The 24,069-nt window shown below is 41.4% G+C and overlaps 1 protein-coding gene across 4 annotated transcripts in view; it reads right to left on the bottom strand.

Annotated features, from left to right (window-relative positions):
* LOC124789612 (E3 ubiquitin-protein ligase TRAIP) overlaps nt 1-24,069 on the bottom strand; it is a 216,933-nt gene that overhangs the window by 135,873 nt on the left and 56,991 nt on the right. For all 4 annotated transcript variants that reach the window (XM_047257027.1, XM_047257029.1, XM_047257028.1 and 1 more), the window contains one exon: nt 3,379-3,502. In XM_047257027.1, coding sequence (XP_047112983.1) covers nt 3,379-3,502 — 124 coding nt within the window. The remainder of the gene's footprint in view (nt 1-3,378; nt 3,503-24,069) is intronic.

Genomic DNA, 24,069 nt, shown 5'->3' with positions numbered 1-24,069 from the left:
AGTGACTCACGACACCATTTCATTAGGTTAATCAGCTCAGTGTCTAGAAATAGGGAACTGAAAGATTCAAACTAAAAAACAAAGTATTTTTTATAAGCCAATTTCCTGACAAAAAGAAGAATAATATGATACTGAATATATTACAAACTCTCAACTCTTAATTGAATAGGAAGGTACCCGTGGTCTAGGGGTAGCGTCTTTGATTTGTAATCAAAACGTCTTCGGTCCTGGGTTCGATCCCCTCCACTGCCTAAATTTTGATAAATAATCAGCATTGGCGGCCGAAGACTTCCGGCATAAGAAGTCAGCCTCATTCTGCCAACGGCCTTGTCAAAGAGGGCGGAGGAGTGGATAGAGGTCCAGGGCACTCTCTTGTCTTAGGGGTGGGAAATTGCTCCTAAAGGCGGAAGAATCAGCAATGATTAACGACATGAGGATGCAGAAGGCAATGGAAACTACTGCATTAAAGACACGTGCATTAAAGACACGTAACATGTATCCACAGGACATGTGGCCTGTAATTTAAGAAGTGTCATGATGATCTCTCCATTGGCAAAAGATTCCGGAATAGTCCCCCATTCGGATCTCCGGGAGGGGACTGCCAAGGGGGAGGTTACCATGAGAAAAAGATTGAATAATCTACGAAAGGATAACGTTCTAAGAGTTGGGGCGTGGAATGTCAGAAGCTTGAATGTGGTAGGGAAACTAGAAAATCTGAAAAGGGAAATGCAAAGGCTCAATCTAGATATTGTAGGGGTCAGTGAAGTGAAGTGGAATGAAGACAAGGATTTCTGATCAGATGAGTATCGGGTAACATCAACAGCAGCAGAAAATGGTATAACAGGTGTAGGATTCGTAGTGAATAGGAAGGTAGGGCAGAGGGTGTGTTACTGTGAACAGTTCAGTGACCGGGTTGTTCTAATCAGAATCGACAGCAGACCAACACCGACAACGATAGTTCATGTATACATGCCGACGTCGCAAGCTGAAGATGAACAGATAGAGAAAGTGTATGAGGATATTGAAAGGGTAATGCAGTATGTAAAGGGGATGCTTCCCACTTATTTCTGATTCTCTCAACTGGAATCTGTTTACAGTGGTCTACAAGCTTGGTACACAGTTGTTGCTGGTGTTTAGGTCTACCATGTAGCTGAACTTAATTCCACCACAAAATCTTTAATGGGATTGAAGTAAGTACTATGCTTTGTGCAGGCCTCTCCAACAAATATATCTGACAGTTTAAACCACAATGTAATGTTCCTTGTTTGATGGACAACATTCTGATGATGATATAGAACAGCGGCAATTCCCAACAGTCACAATGTGGAAAACACACTCAGGTGAATATTAATATTGTTTGCTAGGCTTTCTACATGCCCCCCCCCCCCCCCCACCACCAATACACAAGCACAAGCACATCCTGTACCATAACTGCTTTTCATCACTCGAAAATGCTCTCCTCCCCCTCCCCCACCTCCACCCCTACACCCTCCCCACCACTGCTCTGCTGTTGTTACATAGATGGTCATTCACACAAATAACGAATAGGACTGATCTAAAATTCAAGCTAGGAGGAATCCATTCATGATTTCTCTGCTTCCTAAATTGTTGAATTATTCAGCATCTTTTTTGCATTCCTTCATTTAAGAATGATTGAAACCAGGTACATAAAACATTAATAGTTTCAAAAGAAACTTAAGCTTTTCTTATCAATGCAAGCAAATGCTTTGTACAGACATTAAAAGTGACCAGTTGGTATCGTGGAGCAATATGTAAAGTAAGAGAAATCCAACTACCAACCTAGACTGATCCGTGGAGCACAGAAACATCTCACAAGAAACAGCAGTCAAACTAGCTTCTGAGCTCTTGTTCTCACTCAAGTTAAAATAAATAAATAAAATGAAATGCCAGTCACTTTGTTATATATTAAGGCTCTTAAATCAGCATAGTAGCAACTTATTCCAACCACGATGTCTAATATTAAAGTCCATAACTTTAAAACCCACACAGCACTTGTGTGTTTAAATGTGGAATGTTTTATTGTATTTTGCCAGTTTCTAAATAGCTGCTCTGAAAGTGGATTATCAACTTTCTTGTACATTGATGTCTCATCAAGTGAAAATGCCACCTTGTTGAAAGTGGTGTTTTCACAAACTCAGCTCACAGCCTAGAACAACATGCTGAGGGGAGAGGGGGGGAGGGGAGAGGGGGGGAGGGTTGAGGGGGGGAGGGGAGAGGGGGGGAGGGGAGAGGGGAGAGGGGGGGGGAGGGGGAGGGGGGATGGGAGAGGGGGGATGGGAGAGGGGGGATGGGAGAGGGGGGATCATTCAACGAAACACCATTGTTATGGGTTTTTGGAGCCGAAGGCCCAGCTGTGTACCTATGATGACTGCGCGACACAAAGCTTTACACCTCGCCTGGGCCCTTCAACACTGACATTGGATTGTTGTTGACTGGAAAATGTTGCCTGGCCGGACAAGTCTAATTCCAAACTGTATTGAGCAGATGGACATGTAGGGGTACGGAGACAACCTCATGTATCCACGGACCTTGCATGTCAGCAGGGGACTGTTCAAGCTGGTGGAGGCTCTGTAATGGTGTGGGGGTATGTACAGTTGCAGTGATATGGGGCCCCTGATGCATTTAGATACAACTCTGACAGGTGAAACATTTGTAAGCATCCTGTCTGATTACCTGCATCTACTCATACCCACTGTGCATTCCGATGGACTTGCGCAATTCCATCAGGACAATGTTACACCCCATACATCCAGAACTGCTACAGAGTTGCTCAAGGAACACACTTCTGAGTTTAAACACTTCTGCTGGCCACCAAACTCCCCAGACATGAGCATTATTGAGCATACCTGCAATGCCTTTCAACGTGCTACTCAGAGATCTCCACCTCCTCATACGGACAGCCCTGAAAGAGTTATGGTGTCACTGACCTCCAGCACCATTTCAGATATTAATCGAGCCCATGCAACGTCTTGTTGCATGCAGGGGCCCTACACGACATTAGGCAGGAGTACCAATTTCTTTGGCTCTTCAGTGTAAAACTACAATACATTTATGACCAAAAAAAATGCTGGAACCTTTATGTTGAGAATTCAGACAGAATTGGGGAAGACTGATGCAGCATGTTTTACTGCAAGCTTTTGATGGAATGCATAAGCAGACGAAAGTACAATGACATTTCTTCTTTTCTATGCCACAGCTTCAAATTTCATTTAGTGTCATCGCACATCTCACCACTACACTTACTTTCTATGTTTTATAAACATTTTCTTTTTAAATACCAATGTATGCAGACACAATTATGCTGTATAACTGGTACCTCTGTTATTACCAGAAAAATGCACTTCACTGAAGGCTCACCTTTCAATCCACTGTATCAAACACTGGTAATGAAAAAGGTGACCACACTGTGTGCAGAACGTATCATCAGCTGCAACGAACAGGTCACTGCAGATTACGCAACTTACGTGCATATTTGTTATCACTGAAACAGATAATCATCAAGATCAAAATTAATATTAGGATATTTTATGAAGTGGAAAATTTGATACCTTGATAAGGTAAATCAATTGAAGTAGTATAATTTTATGTAAATAACTATTTTTTTACTAACACAATGCAAAACTACACAAGATAATGTTATATGTGAAGAATATTTTATTGCTTTATCATAAAGTAAAATGAGGTTGGTGAATGTAAGAGATAATCTACCACCATTTACAATTAATCTATATTGTACAGATCGATAATCATTTGCGAAATAATAATGGAGATATGTATCTAAGAACAGGTGACTGGACATGTCTGCCATGCACATTTCGTCTTGTCTATGCTTGGAATGGTTAAAAGATTGTCTACTACAATATCTTATAGCCTAGAATTCTCTTTTGTGTTCAAGGAAACAGCCAATGTTCTCTTACAATCCAATAGGCATGTTCAGGCTGGGACAATGTCTCTCTCTTCAAATAGCTATTTGCTTTGTATAGCCAGCTTTGATGCCTGTGAAAAATTTTATTCACACTGTGGTCTGTATCAGTTACGAGTGTCTTGAATATTGCTTGACACTACATGACATCATACCTGTCAAGTAGCAGGGCACCTAGAAAAAATAAATATTCCTCACTGAAATATGGTATTGCAAAACAATGGGACCTGCCTATACAAATAACTCCATAAACACAATTCTTATTTCAGTAGTATCTGTAGAGCATAACACTCTCTTCAGTGAGCAATGAAGAAAGATGATTGGTCCAATGAGCATCCTCAAGGATGAAATTCCCACATCTGTCTGAACCACATTGTAATGACTCTTGTCATAATTGGAGAAAATTCCATCTGTTTTCTATCTTGATAACTGTGATCTTTGCCACATATGATGAATAACTGTGGATCATATATCTGTGATCCAGTATTAACTCCCTGTACTAAGGTGATTCTCATAAGATATAATATAATGATCTGTTTGAAAAAATACTTATTCACTTTTGCTCTGATGCTTTTTGTGAAAGGTATGATGTAATCTGATCTGCAATAAATCTAATATTATGTAATTTCTGCTATCATTCAGGTAGACTATAAACATTACTTGGATCTGATGAAAATTAATGAATTAATTATAGCAAATAGCAATTTTCATTACTCTTTGAGTAGAGTACTCAAACTACAGAATCCGCAAAGTCTCTCCACAGCAGTGAGGCTTGTGTGTCTCACCTTGTGGGGTGTGCAAGGTTGGCAACACATTCAAGTCTCACCTGCAGGTGTTCTGTAGACCTGCAGTGGTAGGGTAGGGGTAGTAGTATTGTGTGTCCATTGCAGCTTTTAATTGTGTTATTGCCTAGATTATGTATAAGCTGAGTGTAGTGAGAATAGTTACTACTCCAGAGGTTGAGTTTTTCGTGGACAAGGTTTTCCATACATGAGAAAACTTTACGGAGCATGTGAGATGGCAATTTAGATCGAGTTTTCCTCCTTATAAGTGTTAACATCATGACACTGTACATGATTTAATTCACAAATTCCAGACAACAGACTCAGTTCATGATTACCACAAACTGATAGGTCCACTGTTTTAACAGAACAGCAGCTTGACGACATTTTGAATATAAAAGTTGCAGAATCCAACATAATTACTGAGGAGATTATCGCGAGAGGCTAAAGTCTCTCTTACAACAGCACATAAGGCCATAATCAAAGAACTGGGGATGTATCCATATAAAATTACTGCTGTGCAACAATTACAATGTGTGGACAATGCAAAACCAATAGTGTATTGTGAATCGTTTCAGCGATTTGTTAACCGACATGGAGTTTGTGTCTGAGATCGAACTTTTTTTCACTGATGATGCTTTTTTTTTTTCACCTCTCTGGCTACATTAATTCCCAAAATTCACGAATTTCTTCATCAGAAAACTCTCATGCCTTAAGAGAAACACCATTGCACGCAGAGAAAATCAGAGTGTAGGTTGCCATAACAAGAGCGCAAATTACAGGGCTGACCTTTTTCGATACTATCATAATTCCCAGACAATTTATCCATTTGTTGCCCTGCTGAATGAAAATGAGGTCAATCATTCATTTTTCAAACAAGACAGTGTTATTGCTCCTACAACGACTAATTATGGAAGGTCTCTGGCCCCTGCACTCACTGTATCTGTCTCCGCCCAACTATTTCCTTTGGAGTGGGGCTAAAATATTTGTGTATCAAAATAAACCAAAGACAACAAATGAACTGAAGACAGCAATAATTGATTATCTGCATTTGATTACATGTGGAACATCGGTAAAGGCGTTTGCAAGTAAATGTAAACACGTGTTGACTTATGCTTTCAAGAAAAAGCAAAACATATCCAGCAACTATTGTAATATTGCTGAATACAGTAAATAATTAACTGTAATAATGTTGAATCCCATCTCACAACGTAACTGCAGCCACTAGCAGTAAACCCAGCCCCTATCTTACATAGCGACATGAATCGGCTGCTAACCTTACACGCCCCGCAAGGCGAGACATGTAGAACTTGCTGTCACTGCGGAGAGACTTTGTGCCTGAATGTGTCTATATAGCAGATAAACATTAAAGTAGATATGCTACCATTTATTATCTTGTTTAGTGTGTAGTCTGGTAATGAACTCTAGAGTTCATAATAATTAGTGACATAGTTAGAACCTGCATTTCAATTTTCTGATTTTCAGTTTGATAGCCATGGCTGTAGTATTGTTGAACATAGAGTTACCTATGAATAATTACTGCCAACACCAGATGGGAAGGGTGTAATATTGCACTTTTAAGTTCTGTTTGTAAAATAAGCAGAGACTTACTTAAATTTTGTGCTCACTCAAGAACACTTAAAAGCCACGTACACTGCTTATTCTTCTTATTAATATAATTTTACCTTCTGCCTCATTTTATAGTCGGGCAAAAAAACCCAAATTGGTGATAATATCCATAATACGAGAACCCACAGATAGCCAAGCAGGTCAGCATCAGTGGAGGAGCAAGCTCATACAAGTACATTTACATTCTTTCAGAGTGAATGCTTGTATTAAGCAATACAATATCTATCAATTGTAATGTGATTCAACTTAGCTGCTATAAAGTGCTATCAGTTACTGTAATTTTTATTGTACCACAGTGCAATAATTACAAAAGCACTATAAGTTTTTTTTGTGTAAATGCATATCAATTGTAACATCAGTAACATTATTGCTTAATAAAAACATTACTGCTTAGCAGTGTTAATATTAATTTTTCCATTGGTGGGAATCAGATTCTTTTAAATTTTTTGAGAATTCTGGTTATGTTAAAGACTTCCTCACAAATGGTCAAATACAGTCTTGTGAGGGGCAATCAACTGAAAGGGGGCAATCAACTGAAAGAGCTTCAGAGATGGAAACCAATGTAGTGTTGGCTAGTCAGACGATAGATACTTTCACTCTTTTATTATGAAAAATAGAACTAATGGATCAAAAAAATTATGTGATGGTTAAAGAATTAGTACAAAAATAAGATTCCATCGCTTCTGAGTTTGCAAAACAAGAGGAAGTTGCTACCTAATCTGGATTTTTCAGCTTGCAGTGAAACAGGATGCTGTAGCCAAAAGAGTTAATGGATGAAATAACAGCACTAAAGCAAGCATATACAGTGAAACCCCTATTTTACACTTTCATGTGGTTCAAACTTAAAAAAACGCAAAATTGAAGAAAAAGCAGAATTGAGAAAATGTTAAAACCCCCAAAATACAAGCAAAAGCACATGGAATTGGTAACACGATTAAAAATTGCAATCCTCTCCAATACTTTGTGTACAATCGGTCTAAGCAAAGGAAATTAAATGTACATATACAATAATTTTTGGTAATGAATTTCACGAGTTCTCAAAAAAATCTCAGATTTGTAACAGCAAGTAAAAACTCATCACAAAATTGAAACTGGTACCTGTGCACAAGGTAATTGAGCTATTTTCCGACACATTAAGACCACAAATTATACATTCAAAACAGGCATTCTTGAGAAATCATCCTTTGTGCTCATCCATAAAAAGAGCAAAAATTGATGAAAATGTTGAATTAAGCCAAAAACATCACAGCAGCTATGTGGTTAAACCATAAGCATAAACACGGACCTCTGCTTAATGACAAACTTAGCCATCATTGCTGATGATGTTTAATGCTTTTCTTACGAACCACACTTCATATGCTCAACACCGATAAGGTGTTATTTTAGGCTTGATGAGAGCAACATAAACATGAAAAAATTGGTTTACTTCCCCAATTGACGTTACAAGCTTGTTACAAGTTGGCTTAGTGAATTTCTGTAAAATGTAAATTTGAAGGAAAACTCAGTTGCTACAGTTTTGCTTCACGCCCTCTATCAATGCTGCCAATCTTTACAACCTACAGTATGTGTGGTGCAACGTATATACATGAGTAGTGTATGTAGCTACTGCAATTGTATGTCAGTTTTGAACGTGAAACTCTTTAAAGTGTGTGCTATTGCAAAACCCTTGTTCTATTTCCATGTGACATCTGCATGAAAAGCATATTGTCACGTACGTCACAAAATGCTTGCACTCCTACCTGCATTCCTGTCATTGAAGGTTCCCCCCCCTCCCCCTCCCCCCCCCTCCCCCCTCTCTCTCTCACACTCTCTCTCTCCACACACACCCAGTAGGCCATCTCATTTTGTGTGTGTTAGTACAGTATGGTGTCCGTGCTGGCTGTTGGGTGACTTAACAAGTCACCAGCCAATAAGAGTTCACTAGCCGGAAAAGAGTGATGTTTCCTCGATTATGGCCGACCATATACTTTGAGACTCAGTGTTTGAACTTAATAGGTTGATGATTGATATTGTTGCTGAACATACTACATTGGAAATAAATGCAAAACGATCAGATTGAGTTATAAGTGGCACAAGAAATGGTGGCAGCTGGGCCCCTTTGTCACGTATTGTCTCAGTCCGGAATATTTCGCGTCAACTGTCTTGCTTTTCCACTACTGCTGCAACCTAGCAGTACTTTTATCATAACTGCACAGTGAGGCTAAATGTTGCAAGCTGTGTTGGCAACAATGATTGTGGATTACATCAGCAATTCCTCTCACGTCTCCCCTCTTCACAGTGGCCTAAAATATTCCCTACCCCCACTACCACCCATGGTGCAAACCATCTGTCTTTTATGCCACTTATAAATGTTAATAGGAATAAACTGGGATGAAGTCAAGTGAGACATCAAGTAAGAACTTAAAATTGAGGTAAATCTTACTAGGAAGAAATGATCTCATGGGTTTTTCCTTAGGGCTACAAATTTATGGTGTAGAACAGCAAAAAACGTAAAATCGGAGAATGTAAAATTTAAGTTCCACTGTACTTGTGCTGCTGTAAGCTGTCGCCAGCACACCGGTTGGCAAAGATGTAGCACAAGCATCAACAGTAGGCACTTGATCAAGCGACACTAACTCATCGGTCACTGACTCAATTCAACACTCCAGGTTGGTGTCCAACATTCATTCACAAAGTGGCATAGTTAAGCACAGGCTACACCAGTACATAGTGTCCAGATTGTGATATAGCAAGATTACCAATATTGTCAGCAGAGGACTACTACGGATGAGCTTGTACCACAACGCATGGACTCTACTGAAGTTAAGTAGCAGCTATCTGTTCAATAAAGAACCGTGTTAATCCACATGTGCATTTGTGTTGTAGAAAGGATACCGGCCACCCATAACAACATGAAGTTCATCAACTTGGCCAAAGATCTTGTTTGCTTCTCTTGTGTTTTAGCTTGTAGGAGTGATTGTGCTCAAGTGTTTGCTAATTTTTTGTTGTGTTCTTTAATGTATTCCAGGAGAGGATCCGCAGAACCAATCACATTTCTCTTTTCAGAAGATTTGCTTGCTTTTTGATACAGCGTATTTGTATACATCATGAATTCCCTGTCCCCTCCACCCCCTGCCCCTGTGCCTCAGATGCAGACGGCCAATGTGATGGATCTAACACAAGTTATTCAGTTGCAGAATGCACAAAATGCTACCTTACTGATGACGGGACGACTACTGGCTGCACAAAGTGTGTTGGCCGCACAACTGACCTACCAGCCAGCCCAAAAAGTGTCACTGACCAGCTTACAAATGTTCCAGCAATTTAATGCAGCAGAAGAGGAGTGAGAGTGAATTGAGTACCTGACTCAGTTCCAAGCACATTGTCTAGTTCATCACTTTCAAGGTGCTGTAAAGCTAGAACACTTCCTTTCGATTGCGAGGTCCCCAGTGTTTAGGTTAATACAGAAACTATTCCCAACCACATCTCCTGAGGAATTCAGCTATGACAAAGCAATCATTGCATTAACTCAGTACTACGACCAGCAAGTTCAAGTACCTGCACCTAGATATCTGTTCTTATGCCAGAAGAAAAATCCAGGACAGACGTACCACCAGTGGTACACAGCATTAACGGGCATGACTAGGAAGTGTAAATTTAAGCGTTGTTGTGGCAACTTTTACAGTGATCTTATGATACAGGATGCAATAACATTCAATGTCCCAGATAGTAGAATACAGGGACAGATCTTAAAAGTCCTCTGATCCGTCACTTTCTCAAGTGTTGCAAATCTTAGAGCAATATGACTTGGGTGCCATAGCGGCCAATAAGTTTGACCAAGCCCCGATTTGTCATGTTGAGTCACAGCTTGCTCACGACTACCCCAAGCAGCCACAACAATGAACACAGACAGATACATGGGCATGTAAACAGGCTTGTGAATTTAGTGAAGTCCTGCTCCAGATGTTTTACTCACAATAAAAGACAGGATTTCCCATCAAGTAACATTTGTGGAAAACAAGGCCATGTCCAAGCAGTTTGTTTGCAACGGCACAAAAACACCAATTTTGCCCGCTCCCAGAAAAACCAGACTCACGCACACACAGTGAACGCTGTGTTTTCAATACCTACAACAGGTTCTGACAAAAATAAGATTAAGGTTGTGCCTCCTTGCCCTAGTGCTGTGCAACAACGTTCTAACAAACTATTTGTGTCATTACGAATTGCTGTCCCGCATGTGAACTTTCAGTTAGACACAGGTGCGTCAGTGACTTTGCTTAATCATGCCACGTACAAACAGTCTCACCATGCCTTTCTAAATCTAGCAAGCACCTCACTGCTTACACTGGACAGGAAATTCCAGTGCTTGGACAGTGTAGTTTGCCTGCCAATTATGAATCTCACACTAGGACAGTCAATTTTACTGTTTTGAAATCAAGAGACAGTGAGAACATTTTCGGTTTATGTTCCTTTGATTTGTTTGGCCTTAGCATCCAAGACAAAGTACTTTCAAGTATCAGCTTTGGCTTCGCAACACAGTGTAGCTTGCTTAAAGAATTTGCTGAACTATTTTCAGACGGAATGGGAAAAGCTAATGACTTTGTAGCACATGCTACTTTGAAAGACAATGCACAGGCTAAAAGTTATTCAGGGCCCGCCATGTTCCAATTGCTTTAAGAGGCAACATAGCCAGTGAATTGAAATAATTGCAAGATAATGGTGTAATTGCTTTCATTCAAGCTAGTCAGAGGGCAAGTCCTTTTGTTCTGTTGCCTAAGCATTCTGGTTGCATTCGCATTTGTGTTGACCTCAAGTCTTCAGTCAACCTACAGACCATTGTTGCCACTTACCCGTTACCTCATCCCGAGGAACTCATGGACAGGCTCTGCTCAAAAAATTGCAATGTTGGGCTTTGTTGCTGCCAAAGTATCTGTACGAAATTGTGTACAGATCTATGGCAAAGCATGGTAATGCAGACGTCCTATCTCGCCTTCCGATTGGCCCAGAATCTGATTTTGATGCATATGCCATGTCTTGTTACCAAATCAACGTGCAGGACTCTGAATTGCTGGAATCTTTCTCTTGCATTACAGAAAAATTGCACAGGCCCCGGAAGCAGACCCCGATCTCAATATTTAGTTGCATTACATTCAAAGGTCTTGGCCTTGTTCATTGAACAGTATCCAGAACTCAGTTGTGTGCCAATATTGTGCAAGTCAGCATAATGTTACAGCTCAACAAGTTGAGATTCTAGTTCAAAATGACAGTGGACTATCACATGTGTTTATTCCCACAGTGTTGCAAAAGGAAGTGTTGCGATTGCTACACCAAGGACATTGGAGAATTGTTTACACTTAACGGATAGTGCAACGGCACTGTACTTGGTAGGGCATGGATGCCCGCATTGAATAGATGATGTCATAGTATCACGCATGCACAGAAAACCAATATCAAAACAGACATTCTCAGCTTGGCCTCAGTCGCCATGGCAACGAATACACACTGACTTTGCAGGACCAGTTTGGAACACTTTTTGGCTCATAGTGGTAGACTCTTTTAGCAAGCTCCCACTTGTGGTACCTATGGCTTCTAGCACATCACATACCACCATATTTTGCATAGAAGATTTGCCAGAAGTACTTGTGTTAGTCAACAGACCACAGTTCACTTCACATGATACTGAACAGTTTTGTGAACGAAATGGCATTTGTCACCTAACAAGTGCTCCAGTTCACCCCAGTCCAATGGAGAAGCAGAACGCTTCATACACACTTTTAAACAACAGACGGCCCATCTTCGCACCACCCACACACGGGAACAGGCACTGCAACTCTCTCTCTCTCTCTCTCTCTCTCTCTCTCTCTCTCTCTCTCTCTCTCTCTCTCTCTCTCTCTCTCCCCCCCCCCCCTCCCCCTCCTATTGTCCTCACCCATGAGATGGATCATCACCAGCAGAACTTCTGGATGGCCACCGCCATTGGAAACTTCTACACTTGCTACAGCCACGACAGTATCCGGCTCTGCCAATGGTCCGCAAGTATTGATTTGCACGAAGCGATCTTGTTCTTTTCAGGGTTTTTGGCAACCATGGGCGCTGGGAAATAGGCGTGATCCAGGAACGCATTAGCTCATTTATGTACTTCATAGCAGGTCCCGATGGTTTGAGCACAGTCATGGAACCTTCAACCAGGGCACCCTGGAGAAACGGATGATGGAGGAGATGATGCACTCCCCCCCCCCCCCCCCCCAATCCCACCAACCCGCTCGCCAACCTGATAGACATGGACCCGTTGTACGATCGCCATCATCACTCCAGGATGCATCATCAGGCCTGGACATGTGCCTTGGCAGCAGTTTTCTGGAGGGTGTTCCTGTTGCCTTGCAAGCCAGATGGTAGGGTACAGTTGGGAGTACTCTACACGACTCCCAGCTCATCTTTACGTCCAGCGTCCTGCCCCCTCCCTGTTGTCGTCTGCATCTTCCCTACACGACAATGGTGCGACATTTCAAGGGAGAGGAATGTGCTGGTGAAATCTGTCGCCAGACTCACTAACTCACAGCCACTGACTCTAGTCACTGCTCCAGGTTGGCATCTGTCACTCATTCACTGAGCGGCATTGTTCAGCACAGCCTACACCAGTACATAGCGTCCAGATTGTGCCTTAACAATATTACCAATATTGCCTCCAGAGGACAACTACGGGCTCATGGACTCTGTTAAAGTTAAGTAGCAGCTATCTGTTCATGTAAATAAAGAAGTGTGTTAATCCATATGTGCGTTTGTGGTGTAGAAAGAGAATACCAGCCATAATGACATCCTATCCCTTGCTTCCCGTGGTACAAACTCAACAGTATGGGTTTGCCATAATCCGTGCACAAAGTTTCTTGGGATGTTAACAGTCTTCGGAGAGATCAAAATGATTTATCCAAAACTGTTGAACATTTAACCTGGAAGGCTGAACAGCTAGCTTTTGATCAAGATAGAACTATCACTTAGCAAACAGAACCCAATGTAAGATCTTATCTTACGAGTTTAATACTTGGTTGGCTGCCACAGAAGCACAGATTGTGCAGCTAGCCAATGTAAAGATTCAAGAAGTCATAGGGCAGATTTCTGCTGAAGTGCTGAATTACAACCAAGATTGGACACTCCAGTGGATTAAGGAGCTCAGTGATCAAATGACCAACTAAGCCAAGACCTTTTGGTTTTGCGGAATGCAGTTGACGAATACTTAAGTGAAGTCAAAAGAGATTTCGCTAAGTTGAAGAATATCTGAACTGCTACAGAGGAAAGGTCCACGAATGCAAAGCAATCGGGCAATGCCAAATCACCTGTCATCATGTGTCACATTGGGGCAGTGCCATATTTTGCATATGTAATGATGGAGGATACCCTAATCAGGCACCATGAATTTCAAGTCTTTGTACCTGATAAGAAAGGCATGCAGCTGACCACATTCATTAAAGCTTTTAGAGGAGCAATGAGTTCATGGACTAATGCATTAAAGATTGCATTTGTGACCAGATACAACCAGGAAACATATCATTATGGGCAACAAGTGTTGCTGAGTATTGTAAGAGTTATGACGACTCTGAACATGCATTCCAGTACTGATCAGGTGCTGTCCAGGGAAGATTAAGGCAGACAAAATATTGGAACAATCCAACATCACAGCAAGATGTTATCTGGCTATTGAAGGCCAAAATATTTATATATCTTCGAGAAACTTTAATTAACGTGTTGGAGTCAAATATTGAAGAGTTTATGACAGTAATAGATTCCATTCATCTGATAAATGAAGATGCCAAGGCTTGTTACCAAACACGTGACAATCTTAACCATGATTAAAGGCTCAGAAATTGTGTGCATAATAATTACTACCAAGATAATGGTAATGGAGAGCATACAATTGCTGACTGGCAATGTAGACACTTCCATTATCTGACAATCTTTCATACAATCCATAGAAGATAACACTAGCTGTAGCACCTGTACCAATTGCAACCACCACAGAAATCGTTCCTATTACAGTGTATCTCGCCTTCTGAAACACACCACCATAACAATAATAATGATAGTAGTAACAATGGTTACAATTACTACAATAGGCAAAAACAGAAGAAAGAAAACTACTATTTTAATCCTGGGTATGCCAACAGAAATAAAAATCAGTAGTGGCAGCCTCAGTTCAGTAGTTACCCTATGGGGATGAACTGACAGAACAATAGTTCAAATGGAAATGATGTGATGAAGAACAATTCACCATTGACTACTCATTTGTGAAACTAACTTCAACCACATCTAGCCCCCAGATGGTTGGTTGGAGAACGAGAGATGCGTAATCATAAAAAAATTTGACTAATCCAGTATGACAATGGACAAGACATGTGACAGGAATTATGTTCTGGTAACATGTCAGAATCAACCTAAAATGGTGCTTCAGTAGGTGAGATATTCCTGTGGTGGTTACAATATGTACAGGTGCTGCAGCTAGTGGTATCTCCTACAGACCGCATGAAAGACTGTCAGACAGTGGAGGTGCCTACATTGCCAGTAAGTAACTGTAGGAGTCATTGGCACAAGATTCCAAAATTTTAAATGGCAGTCCCGCATACTGTTAATGACAGGAAATGCAGCAATTATGATCACATTCCTAATTGTAAAAATGTTAATTGTGCACTGCATAGACAGAACTGATTTCCTCCATGAGAATAAGGCTACAGTAAACACATCTGGGGAAGTGCATACTTTTGATTGATGGGTACGAGGAGTCAACTTAACTTTCGAATACAGTTTTGGGCCACGGAAAATGTAGCCAAGAAATCAAAACTCAGTTCATAGGCAGGGAAAAGAATAGTTCATACTAACAGCATTCTGGAATCACTAACGAGCCCAACACAGAGTCACAAATTATGATGAAAATATCTAAGTTGCAATATCATACCAAAGACCAACGGGCAACACTGATAAATGTTTTACTAGAATATGTAGAAGTTTTTGAAGAGAAATCTGGAGTGATCAAGAGATATCATTGCCATTTAAATGTCATATCTCATGAACCAATTTGTTTGCCATTGTACCCTGTTCCCTGGTCTATGTGAGCTGGTGTCCCAAAAGACATCAGGAAAATGCTACACTGGAAAGTTATTGCACCATCATCGTGTCCATATTGCAACCCCTTACTAGTGGCAACAAAAGCTGGGGGAAACATTCGATTGGTAACCGATGCCAGGGCAATCAATAAGATCATTATCCTAGTGAGAACCCGTCCTGAAAAGTTGGGAGAACAATTAAAACAATTCCATAGTGTTAAGTACTTAACATTGATAGATCTGAGCCTTCATACTGGCAGGATCAGTTAGATGAACCTTCAAGAAAATACATAGCTTTTATCTTTGCTGGTTATAGCTACCTATTTCGGGTCATCCATTTTAGACTGAATGTGAGTGGTGTTTTTTATCTAGCACTAGATCATATGCCAGGTCCAGACTTATTAATCAGAATCACCTTGTATGGGATGACTTAACTGCAACCCAAACTTGGGAGGAACATGCTAAATTAGTAAAAAAAGTGTTAGACTAATTTCAGCAATATGATGTCGCCATTAATTTGGAAGTCTGAGTTCAGAAGAGAGAGAATTAAATTCTTGGAACATTCCCCAACGAATCCTACCTGATGAAACAAAATACAAATTGTAAAATCATGCAAGATCAGATCTTAAATCCAAAACTGCTCTTGAACCTGTTGAAAAAGCAAGTACTGTGGATTTGGTCAGCCAAGTGTTAGTTAGCGTTTGAAAAAAATCAAAGAAACTCTTGTCAATTCATAATTGTTAAACCGTCCAGACATGTCGCAAGATTTTTGCTTGGTGACAGATGCCTCATCTGTTGGCTGGGGCTTGTTTCTTTCAGATTAGAGACATTGATGATAAACCACCTGTTTGTAGTACTGCCTTTGTCAGTTGCATATTGACTGATTGTGAACGTGCTTACACAACAACAGGATCAGAAGTCTTTGCCACTTTTTGTGTATCTTGGAAGTTCCATTATTACTTAGCTGGTAGCCACACAATGATATATTGTGATAATTGGGCTCTAGGCTTTCTGCTAAATTGCAAATTGTTGCATGTCAGGTTGGCTCTATGGTCATTGGCTATAAAGGAATACAATTTTGAAGTAGTTTATGTAAGGAGTGAAAATAACACAGCAGCTGAAGCAATAACATCTGCTAGAGGGATTGCCTGATATCCAGGAATCTGACAGTCAAAATACGGAATTGAAGGTTTTATTGATGAATGATAATATTTACCAATAATATTATCCAGATATATGTAGAAACAAGGGACAGCTACAGGTTGACGACGCTACACGGGGAGAGTTAAAAAAACGACTTGTGAAAAATCCTATGGAGGCACTAACTAGGCATTATATTGTGCATAATGGCATATTACTTTATCTCTTTGACCCATGAAATAACAGTGGTGTGTTTGCATTCCAGATGCAAGCCAGGTACAGCCAAAGAGCCTGGGGGCACTCTGGGGTGGGTGGCTAAATATGCTGCAAAATATACTGACTTTCGCTATTTTCCAAATATATGACGGAAGGTGCCACAACTGATGCAGAAATTTTTGTTATATCAGACTGCGAAGCCTCCGTACCGAGGCTGAAAAGGAGAATTACATTCTATTATTGTTGAAAGACCTATACAGGTCACTGACACAGACATTTGTGGACCCCTGCCAATTGCATGTGCAGATATCTCATATGTTGGTGTGATGAATGACCTGTTTTTGAAACATATTAAATTACATGTTTTGAAGAGTGCCACAAGTGCCCCAGAAATCTGCTGGTTTATAGAGAATTACACTACTCAAGCTGACAAACTTTAGACTATCTCGTCTGACAAACCGCAAAATTTCACAAGCAGAAAAGGAAGCAATTTTTACAGATGTGTAGTCTCAAACAGATACTAATATGGCGTTACAACTGATGGATCTCGGTCTTCCACCATAACCGTGTCCATCAACATGAGATAGCAAAATGAGGTAGCCAAGGAGGTGGAAACGTGGGTTCTACTATGCCAAGACTCCTTGGTAGCCAAAACAGGAAAACACAATTAATTAGCAGAAGTACAAAATAAGAAAGTACTTATTACTTAACTTTGTTGTAGTCCATGATCTGTTGGTTGACGCGACTAGACTAAGCGTCTGTAGAAAGACAATTTACAAGTCACAAATCTTGCAGTAACGAATTAATCTCTAGTAATCTTGAATATTGAATCCAGTGAATTTGAAGACTAACTTGGCTGTCAACATGACAGAACGTAGAATTGTTTATAACTGCCGACTTAGTACTGTTGACTTTACTGTAGTACTATTACGGAACTTTACAACTGGGCTACAAAGACTTGATGGCAGCAATGACTGAGCTGCAGACGATGCTGGCTGACCACTGAGTGAAGCTATGAACTGCAGACTGGCACAACTGCGCTACACTCCTGCTACACATGAAGTGGCCTATCGGCGCATCGCAGCAAGCATAAGTACTGCGACTGGCTGTGTACGCTTTGGCTAGCACATCCATTCTTCTGTTCCGTTATTGAGGGAATCACATCCAGCGGATTGATCTCTCAGGCGGCGGTGTGGTCGTATGACTGATGACAAGACAACAACCCTAAAGCAGATCTCATAGAATGAGTATTCTGGGAATTTTGTAGTTCACTGAGCCTTTTGCCCAAGGAAACAGACTCCATGTTTATATTATATTCCATTATTCGTGGAAGTTTTTAATATCTTAACCTGTACCTCCACATAGTGTACCCTGAATGAGCTAATGTTACACAGGAAAGAGAATATGAATGGATTAAGTCTTTACCCAAGATCCCGCAAAAGCGTCCTCTTTAGAAAAAGTGGTTAGACGAGTTCTAAACGTGTGTAGATTTATAATTTGCGTGTTCCTTAATGAACACTTATCTGTAATTAGAGATCTGAATATGAAGCAATATATATTTTAAATTTTGTTATTGACAATTAAGTCTCTTCCTCAAATCACTAAGATGTGTAGGAAAGTGACAGCCTAAGTTGTGTCTGGCTATGAAAGCCCACAATTAGTTTTAAGTAGATGAGATTATTATGTAGTAATTATTATTTGTGTTGTTGTTGTTCATCAATGAAATACGATGATTTCTAATTATACTGACCACTTTGGCACATGGTAAAGTATCACGAATGATTAGAACAGTTAACAAGCACCGTTATTATTATTATTATTATTATTATTATTATTATTATTATTATTGTTGTTGTTGTTGTTGTTGTTGTTGAACAGTCAATTCACTGCAAACTGATGAACTAATAAAATTTGAATCACACTCAAATGTGAGATATTCTATTATCAATCAATTGAAGATTACATTTGCAGAATAATTCAGACATCCTGGGTAGAGTATAGTCTACTGGGACTACCAAGCGAGATGGCGCAGCGGTTAGCGTACTGGTCTCGCATTAGGGATGACAACAATTCAAACTCTTAGCCGGTTGTCCAGAATTAAGATCTGCACGAGTTCCCGAAACAGCTCCAGGCAAATGCTGTAGTGGTTCCTTTGAAAGAGCACCAGCTGATTTCCTTCTCTATCCTTGACAGGAACCAAGCTTGTGCTCCGTCACTAATGACCTTGATGTCGACGGGACATTAAACTCGAGTCTTTTTTCCTTCCTTTTCCTTCTACTGGGACTTTACATCCTTGATACAAGTAGCTATTCCTCTGAAAGGGTGTAAATCAATCAAATTTGTTTTGGGTTATCCATGTCTGGATGCAATAAAGACTAGTGTAAAAATTATGAACACGAAAAAAAAAAGGTTTGAAAAAAAGAAACTAATGAAGATCTAGTTTCGGTTATGTGTTAAGATAGTGGTCTTTGGGACAATTTGAACAAACAATGTAAATCTTTAATATATGCTTACTGTGTATATGGTTGGACCTAGTGTCAGTATGCACAGTCATATTAATTACAAACTGTGAATGTCAGCTTACATGCAGTAGTGCAAATGGACACTTATACAGTTGTAATGTTGACTGCTGAATAATTAACAATTCTTAAGTGAACCTCCCATGAAGACTACTAAAGGACACCCACCACAGTACCTGTCATGGAGAGAGCTACGCATCTTGGGAATACATACAACGAAAAAAGTTTTGCGTCACCTCGGTTCCAAGAGTTCCAGAACTTGTACAGAAAATTGGAATAGAGATCAATGTAAATATCATTTCCGCCCTTTTTATTGCTCATGAAAACCACACATTGCATGTTGCACCACCATACAACAAGATCTTTGGAGGTGGCGGTTGAGATTGCTGTACACAATGGTACCTCTACTACTCAGTGGCACATCCTCTTGCATTGATGCATGCCTGTATTCGTCGTGGAATACTATCCACAAGTTCATCAAGGCATTGTTGGTCCACATTATCCCACTCCTCAATGGAGATTCCATGTAGATCCCTTAGAGCACTTGGCGGGTCATGTCATCCATAAACAGCCCTTTTCAATTTATCCCAGGTATGTTCGATAGGGCTCATGTCTGAAAAACAAGCTGGCCACTCTAGTCGAGCAATGTCGTTATCCTGAAGGAAGTCATTCACAAGATGTGCAGGATGGGGACGTGAATTGTCCTCCATGAAGACGAATGCCTTGCCAATATGCTGCCGATTTGGTTGCACTATCGGTCAGAGGATGGCATTCACATATCGTACAGCCTTAGATGACCACCAGTGGCATATGTGGGCCCCACATAATGCCACTCCAAAACAGCAGGGAACCTCCACCATGCTGCACTCGCTAGACAGTGTGTCTAAGGCGTTCAGCCAGACCAGGTTGCCTTCAAACACAGAGAGTCAGAATATGAAGTGGACCAGTTGCATCTCCAAGTGCTTGCATAGTACATCGTCCATCTGAAGTATTAGATCCTGTTGGAAAATAAATAACTGTACCACACTGAGATTCTTATGGGGTATGATGGCAACGGGTACACCACTAAGTTGTTTACAAGGGAGTAACACACAGGATGGGTAAGGTTTGCCATGTTAATTAAGACAGAATCACTTTACAATTTACTATAGGAAGAGATGTCGCCAAATATGTTTCAATATTCTCCATTTTAAAAAAACACATTAATTTAGTGGAGAGAAAAGGCCTTCCATCTGTCCTAGTACAAACAAGGAACTGAGGGGAAGGCACTTAGTTTTGTTTCCTTCCCATGATGTGCCCAATGCAGTCAGTCTGAAGAAACTGCCAGAGTGTTGGACCACTGGCTAATAATTTTCGTTGAAGCTTCCTGACAGATTAAAACTGTGTGCCAGACCAAGACATGAACTCAGGACCTTTCCCTTTCATAGGCAAGTGCTCAACCCACAACCATTTCTCAGTTTTACTTCCACAAGTACCTCATCTCCTACCTTTCAGAAAAGTTCTCCTATGAACCCTACAGAACTAGCACTCCTCAAAGAAAGAATATTGTGGAGATATGGCTTGGCCACAGCCCAAGGGATGTTTCTGCAATGAATTTTTCACTTTGCAGTGGGGTGTGCTCTGATAAGAAACTTCCAGGCAGATTAAAATTGTGTACCAGACCGAGACTCAAACTTGGCGCCATTGCCTTTTGCAGTTAAGTTGAGCAAGCAAAGGTCCTGGAAGACTTTCGGTCACGCACATTGCTTTAATTTGACAGAAAGTTTCATATCAGCACACACACACACACTGCTGCGGAGTGAAAAATCAGTTCTGATAATATTGGTTGTTTCATGATGCAAAATATCTACCAAGACACCACCTCCTCTGACTGAGGGATCCCTACAAAGGCACCACTGTGCCAGAACAAAGGCCACTTGCTGTGATGCAATGCCCAGAGTCGCGGTGCCCCCAAAAGGACAGATACCTACCTACTCCTCAGCATGCCCGGGTAAGTGAGAGCTAAGGCGCATCAATACTACAATCCATGTGGGGTCAGGGAGCTAACAATATCTGAGTACATGGCAAGAACATTCCCCCCTCCCCGTATATGGACTGGCTACCATGCTGGGTATTGGACTACCCTTCACACATCGCTCACAAAATCGGTACATAATTTTGATCTTTGCCCAGACTTGGGAAGGTGACATGTGGCACCCAATAGTCAACACGTACCTCTCCCAATACTCCTGTTTCCGCCTTTTGATAAGCTGGCGAACACGAGCGTGGAACCATTTAAAGACTATGAGGTGCTCCAGGGAAGGGTGCCGCTTATGCCACTGTAGAGCTCGCCGATGCTCCTTAATTGCCTCAGCGACTTCTGGTGACCACCAAGTGACTGTCTTTCACCGGGGCACCCTAAGGAACAAGGGATCACATTTTCTGCCACAGTAATGATCATTGTTGTTACCTGCTCAACCACCACATCGATGTTACCGTGTGGGGGAGAATCAACAGTGACAGCAGAGGTGGAAGTTTCCCAGTCCGCCTTGTTTAAAGCCCATCTGGGCAGGCGTCCGTGGCCCTGATGCTGCGGCAGTGACAGGAAGATGGGGAAGTGATCACTACCACAAAGGTCATATTGTGCTCTCCAGTGGATAGATGGGAGAAGGCCAGGACTGCAAACCAAGAGATCAATGGCTGAATATGCACCATGTGCCACACTGAAATGTGTGGTGGCCCCAGTATTTAAGAGGCAGAGGTCAAGTTGTGACAGTAAATTTTCAACATCTCTGCCTCAGCCAGTAAGAACCGTGCCACCCCACAAGGGCTTATGAGCATTAAAATCTCCCAAAAGTAGGAAAGGTTTACGGTGTTGATCAATAAGTGCAGCCAATGCGTTCAGGGGTGCTTCATCATCTGGAGGAATACATACATTGCAGACAGTTATTTCCTGTGTCGTCCAAATCCTGACAGCCATAGCTTCAAGAGGGGTTTGAAGGGGCACAGGTTCACTGCATACCGAGTTCAGGACATAGTCTGCCCCTGGTAGCTGAGTGGTCGGCACGATGGAATGTCATATCTAATGGCCCGGGTTCAATTCCCAGTTGGGGCGGAGATTTTCTCCGCTCAGGGACTGGGACATCATCATTTCATCCCCATCGACACGCAAATTGCTGAAGTGGCGTCAACTCAAAAGACTTGCACCAGGCAAACGGTCTAGCCGATGAGTGGCCCTAGCCACAGGGCACTTCCATTTTCAGGACATAAGACATAATGTCCACCTGACACTCTATTATAGTTGCTACGGTTCCTGTAATATCCCTTATAGCCATGGAGGGCAGGTGGTCCACATTGCCAGGAACCAGTTATCCTGGAGGGCAATGCAGAAAGCAGGAGTACAAACTTAACAGTTGCTGTAGCTCAGCCAGGTGGTGGAAAAAACTGTCGCAATTCTGCTGGAGGATGACATTATTGTGAGGATGGGAAGGCATGAAGTGCACAAGGAGGCAGGTTATGCCTCAGGGTCGCCTGCTGTCTCTGACTGAGTATTTTTTATTTGTAGCCATTTCTATGGTGGATGAGGCATCAGCGAGATCCAGGTCTACAGGGGACACTAAGATCTCCACTGCATCCTCAGATGCAGAATTGATAGGGAGTGGTGGTGTTGGGGCCACCAGAGGGTCCTGTTTCTTAGCAGACTACTTATTAGTTTGCTTGCTCTCTCACTTCTCTTTAGGGGCTTGCTGGGAAGATTTCTCCAAAGCAGCTTCAGGCATGGAGGAAGACCTTGAAGCTCTTCGTCCAGCAGCTTTTGGCTCCTTGAGCCACTGGCGAGTGACATTAGTGGAAATCTCGGAAGAGAGTGCCCCAAGGTGCGGGGCAAAGTCAGGACATGCGGGGACCAAGCAGCAATCGGTATTGTAATTGTCAACTGTCGAAGCTGCGTTGGTAAAGTACCGGAACTTCAAGCGCTGATAGAAAGCACCGAAGCTGAAATCGTTATAGGTACAGAAAGCTGGCTTAAGCCAGAGATAAATTCTGCCGAAATTTTTACAAAGGTACAGACGGTGTTTAGAAAGGATAGATTGCATGTAACCGGTGGTGGAGTGTTCATCGCTGTTAGTAGTAGTTTATCCTGTAGTGAAGTAGAAGTGGATAGTTCCTGTGAATTATTATGGGTGGAGGTTACACTAAACAACCGAACTAGGTTAATAGTTGGCTCCTTTTACCGACCTCCCGACTCAGCAGCATTAGTAGCAGAACAACTGAGAGAAAATTTGGAATACATTTCACATAAATTTTCTCAGCATGTTATAGTCTTAGGTGGAGATTTCAATTTACCAGATATAGACTGGGACACTCAGATGTTTAGGACGGGTGGTAGGGACAGAGCATCGAGTGACATTATACTGAGTGCACTATCCGAAAATTACCTCGAGCAATTAAACAGAGAACCGACTCGTGGAGATAACATATTGGACCTACTGATAACAAACAGACCCGAACTTTTCGAATCTGTATGTACAGAACAGGGAATCAGTGATCATAAGGCCGTTGCAGCATCCCTGAATATGGAAGTTAATAGGAATATAAAAAAAGGGAGGAAGGTTTATCTGTTTAGCAAGAGTAATAGAAGGCAGATTTCAGACTACCTAACAGATCAAAACGAAAATTTCTGTTCCGACACTGACAATGTTGAGTGTTTATGGAAAAAGTTCAAGGCAATCGTAAAATGCGTTTTAGACAGGTACGTGCCGAGTAAAACTGTGAGGGACGGGAAAAACCCA

This window comes from Schistocerca piceifrons, chromosome 3, assembly GCF_021461385.2.
Source record: "Schistocerca piceifrons isolate TAMUIC-IGC-003096 chromosome 3, iqSchPice1.1, whole genome shotgun sequence".
In the NCBI taxonomy this organism is placed as follows: Eukaryota; Metazoa; Arthropoda; class Insecta; order Orthoptera; family Acrididae; genus Schistocerca; species Schistocerca piceifrons.
Note: the sequence above shows the minus strand (reverse complement) of the source record. Positions and strands in the feature narration are given on the sequence as shown.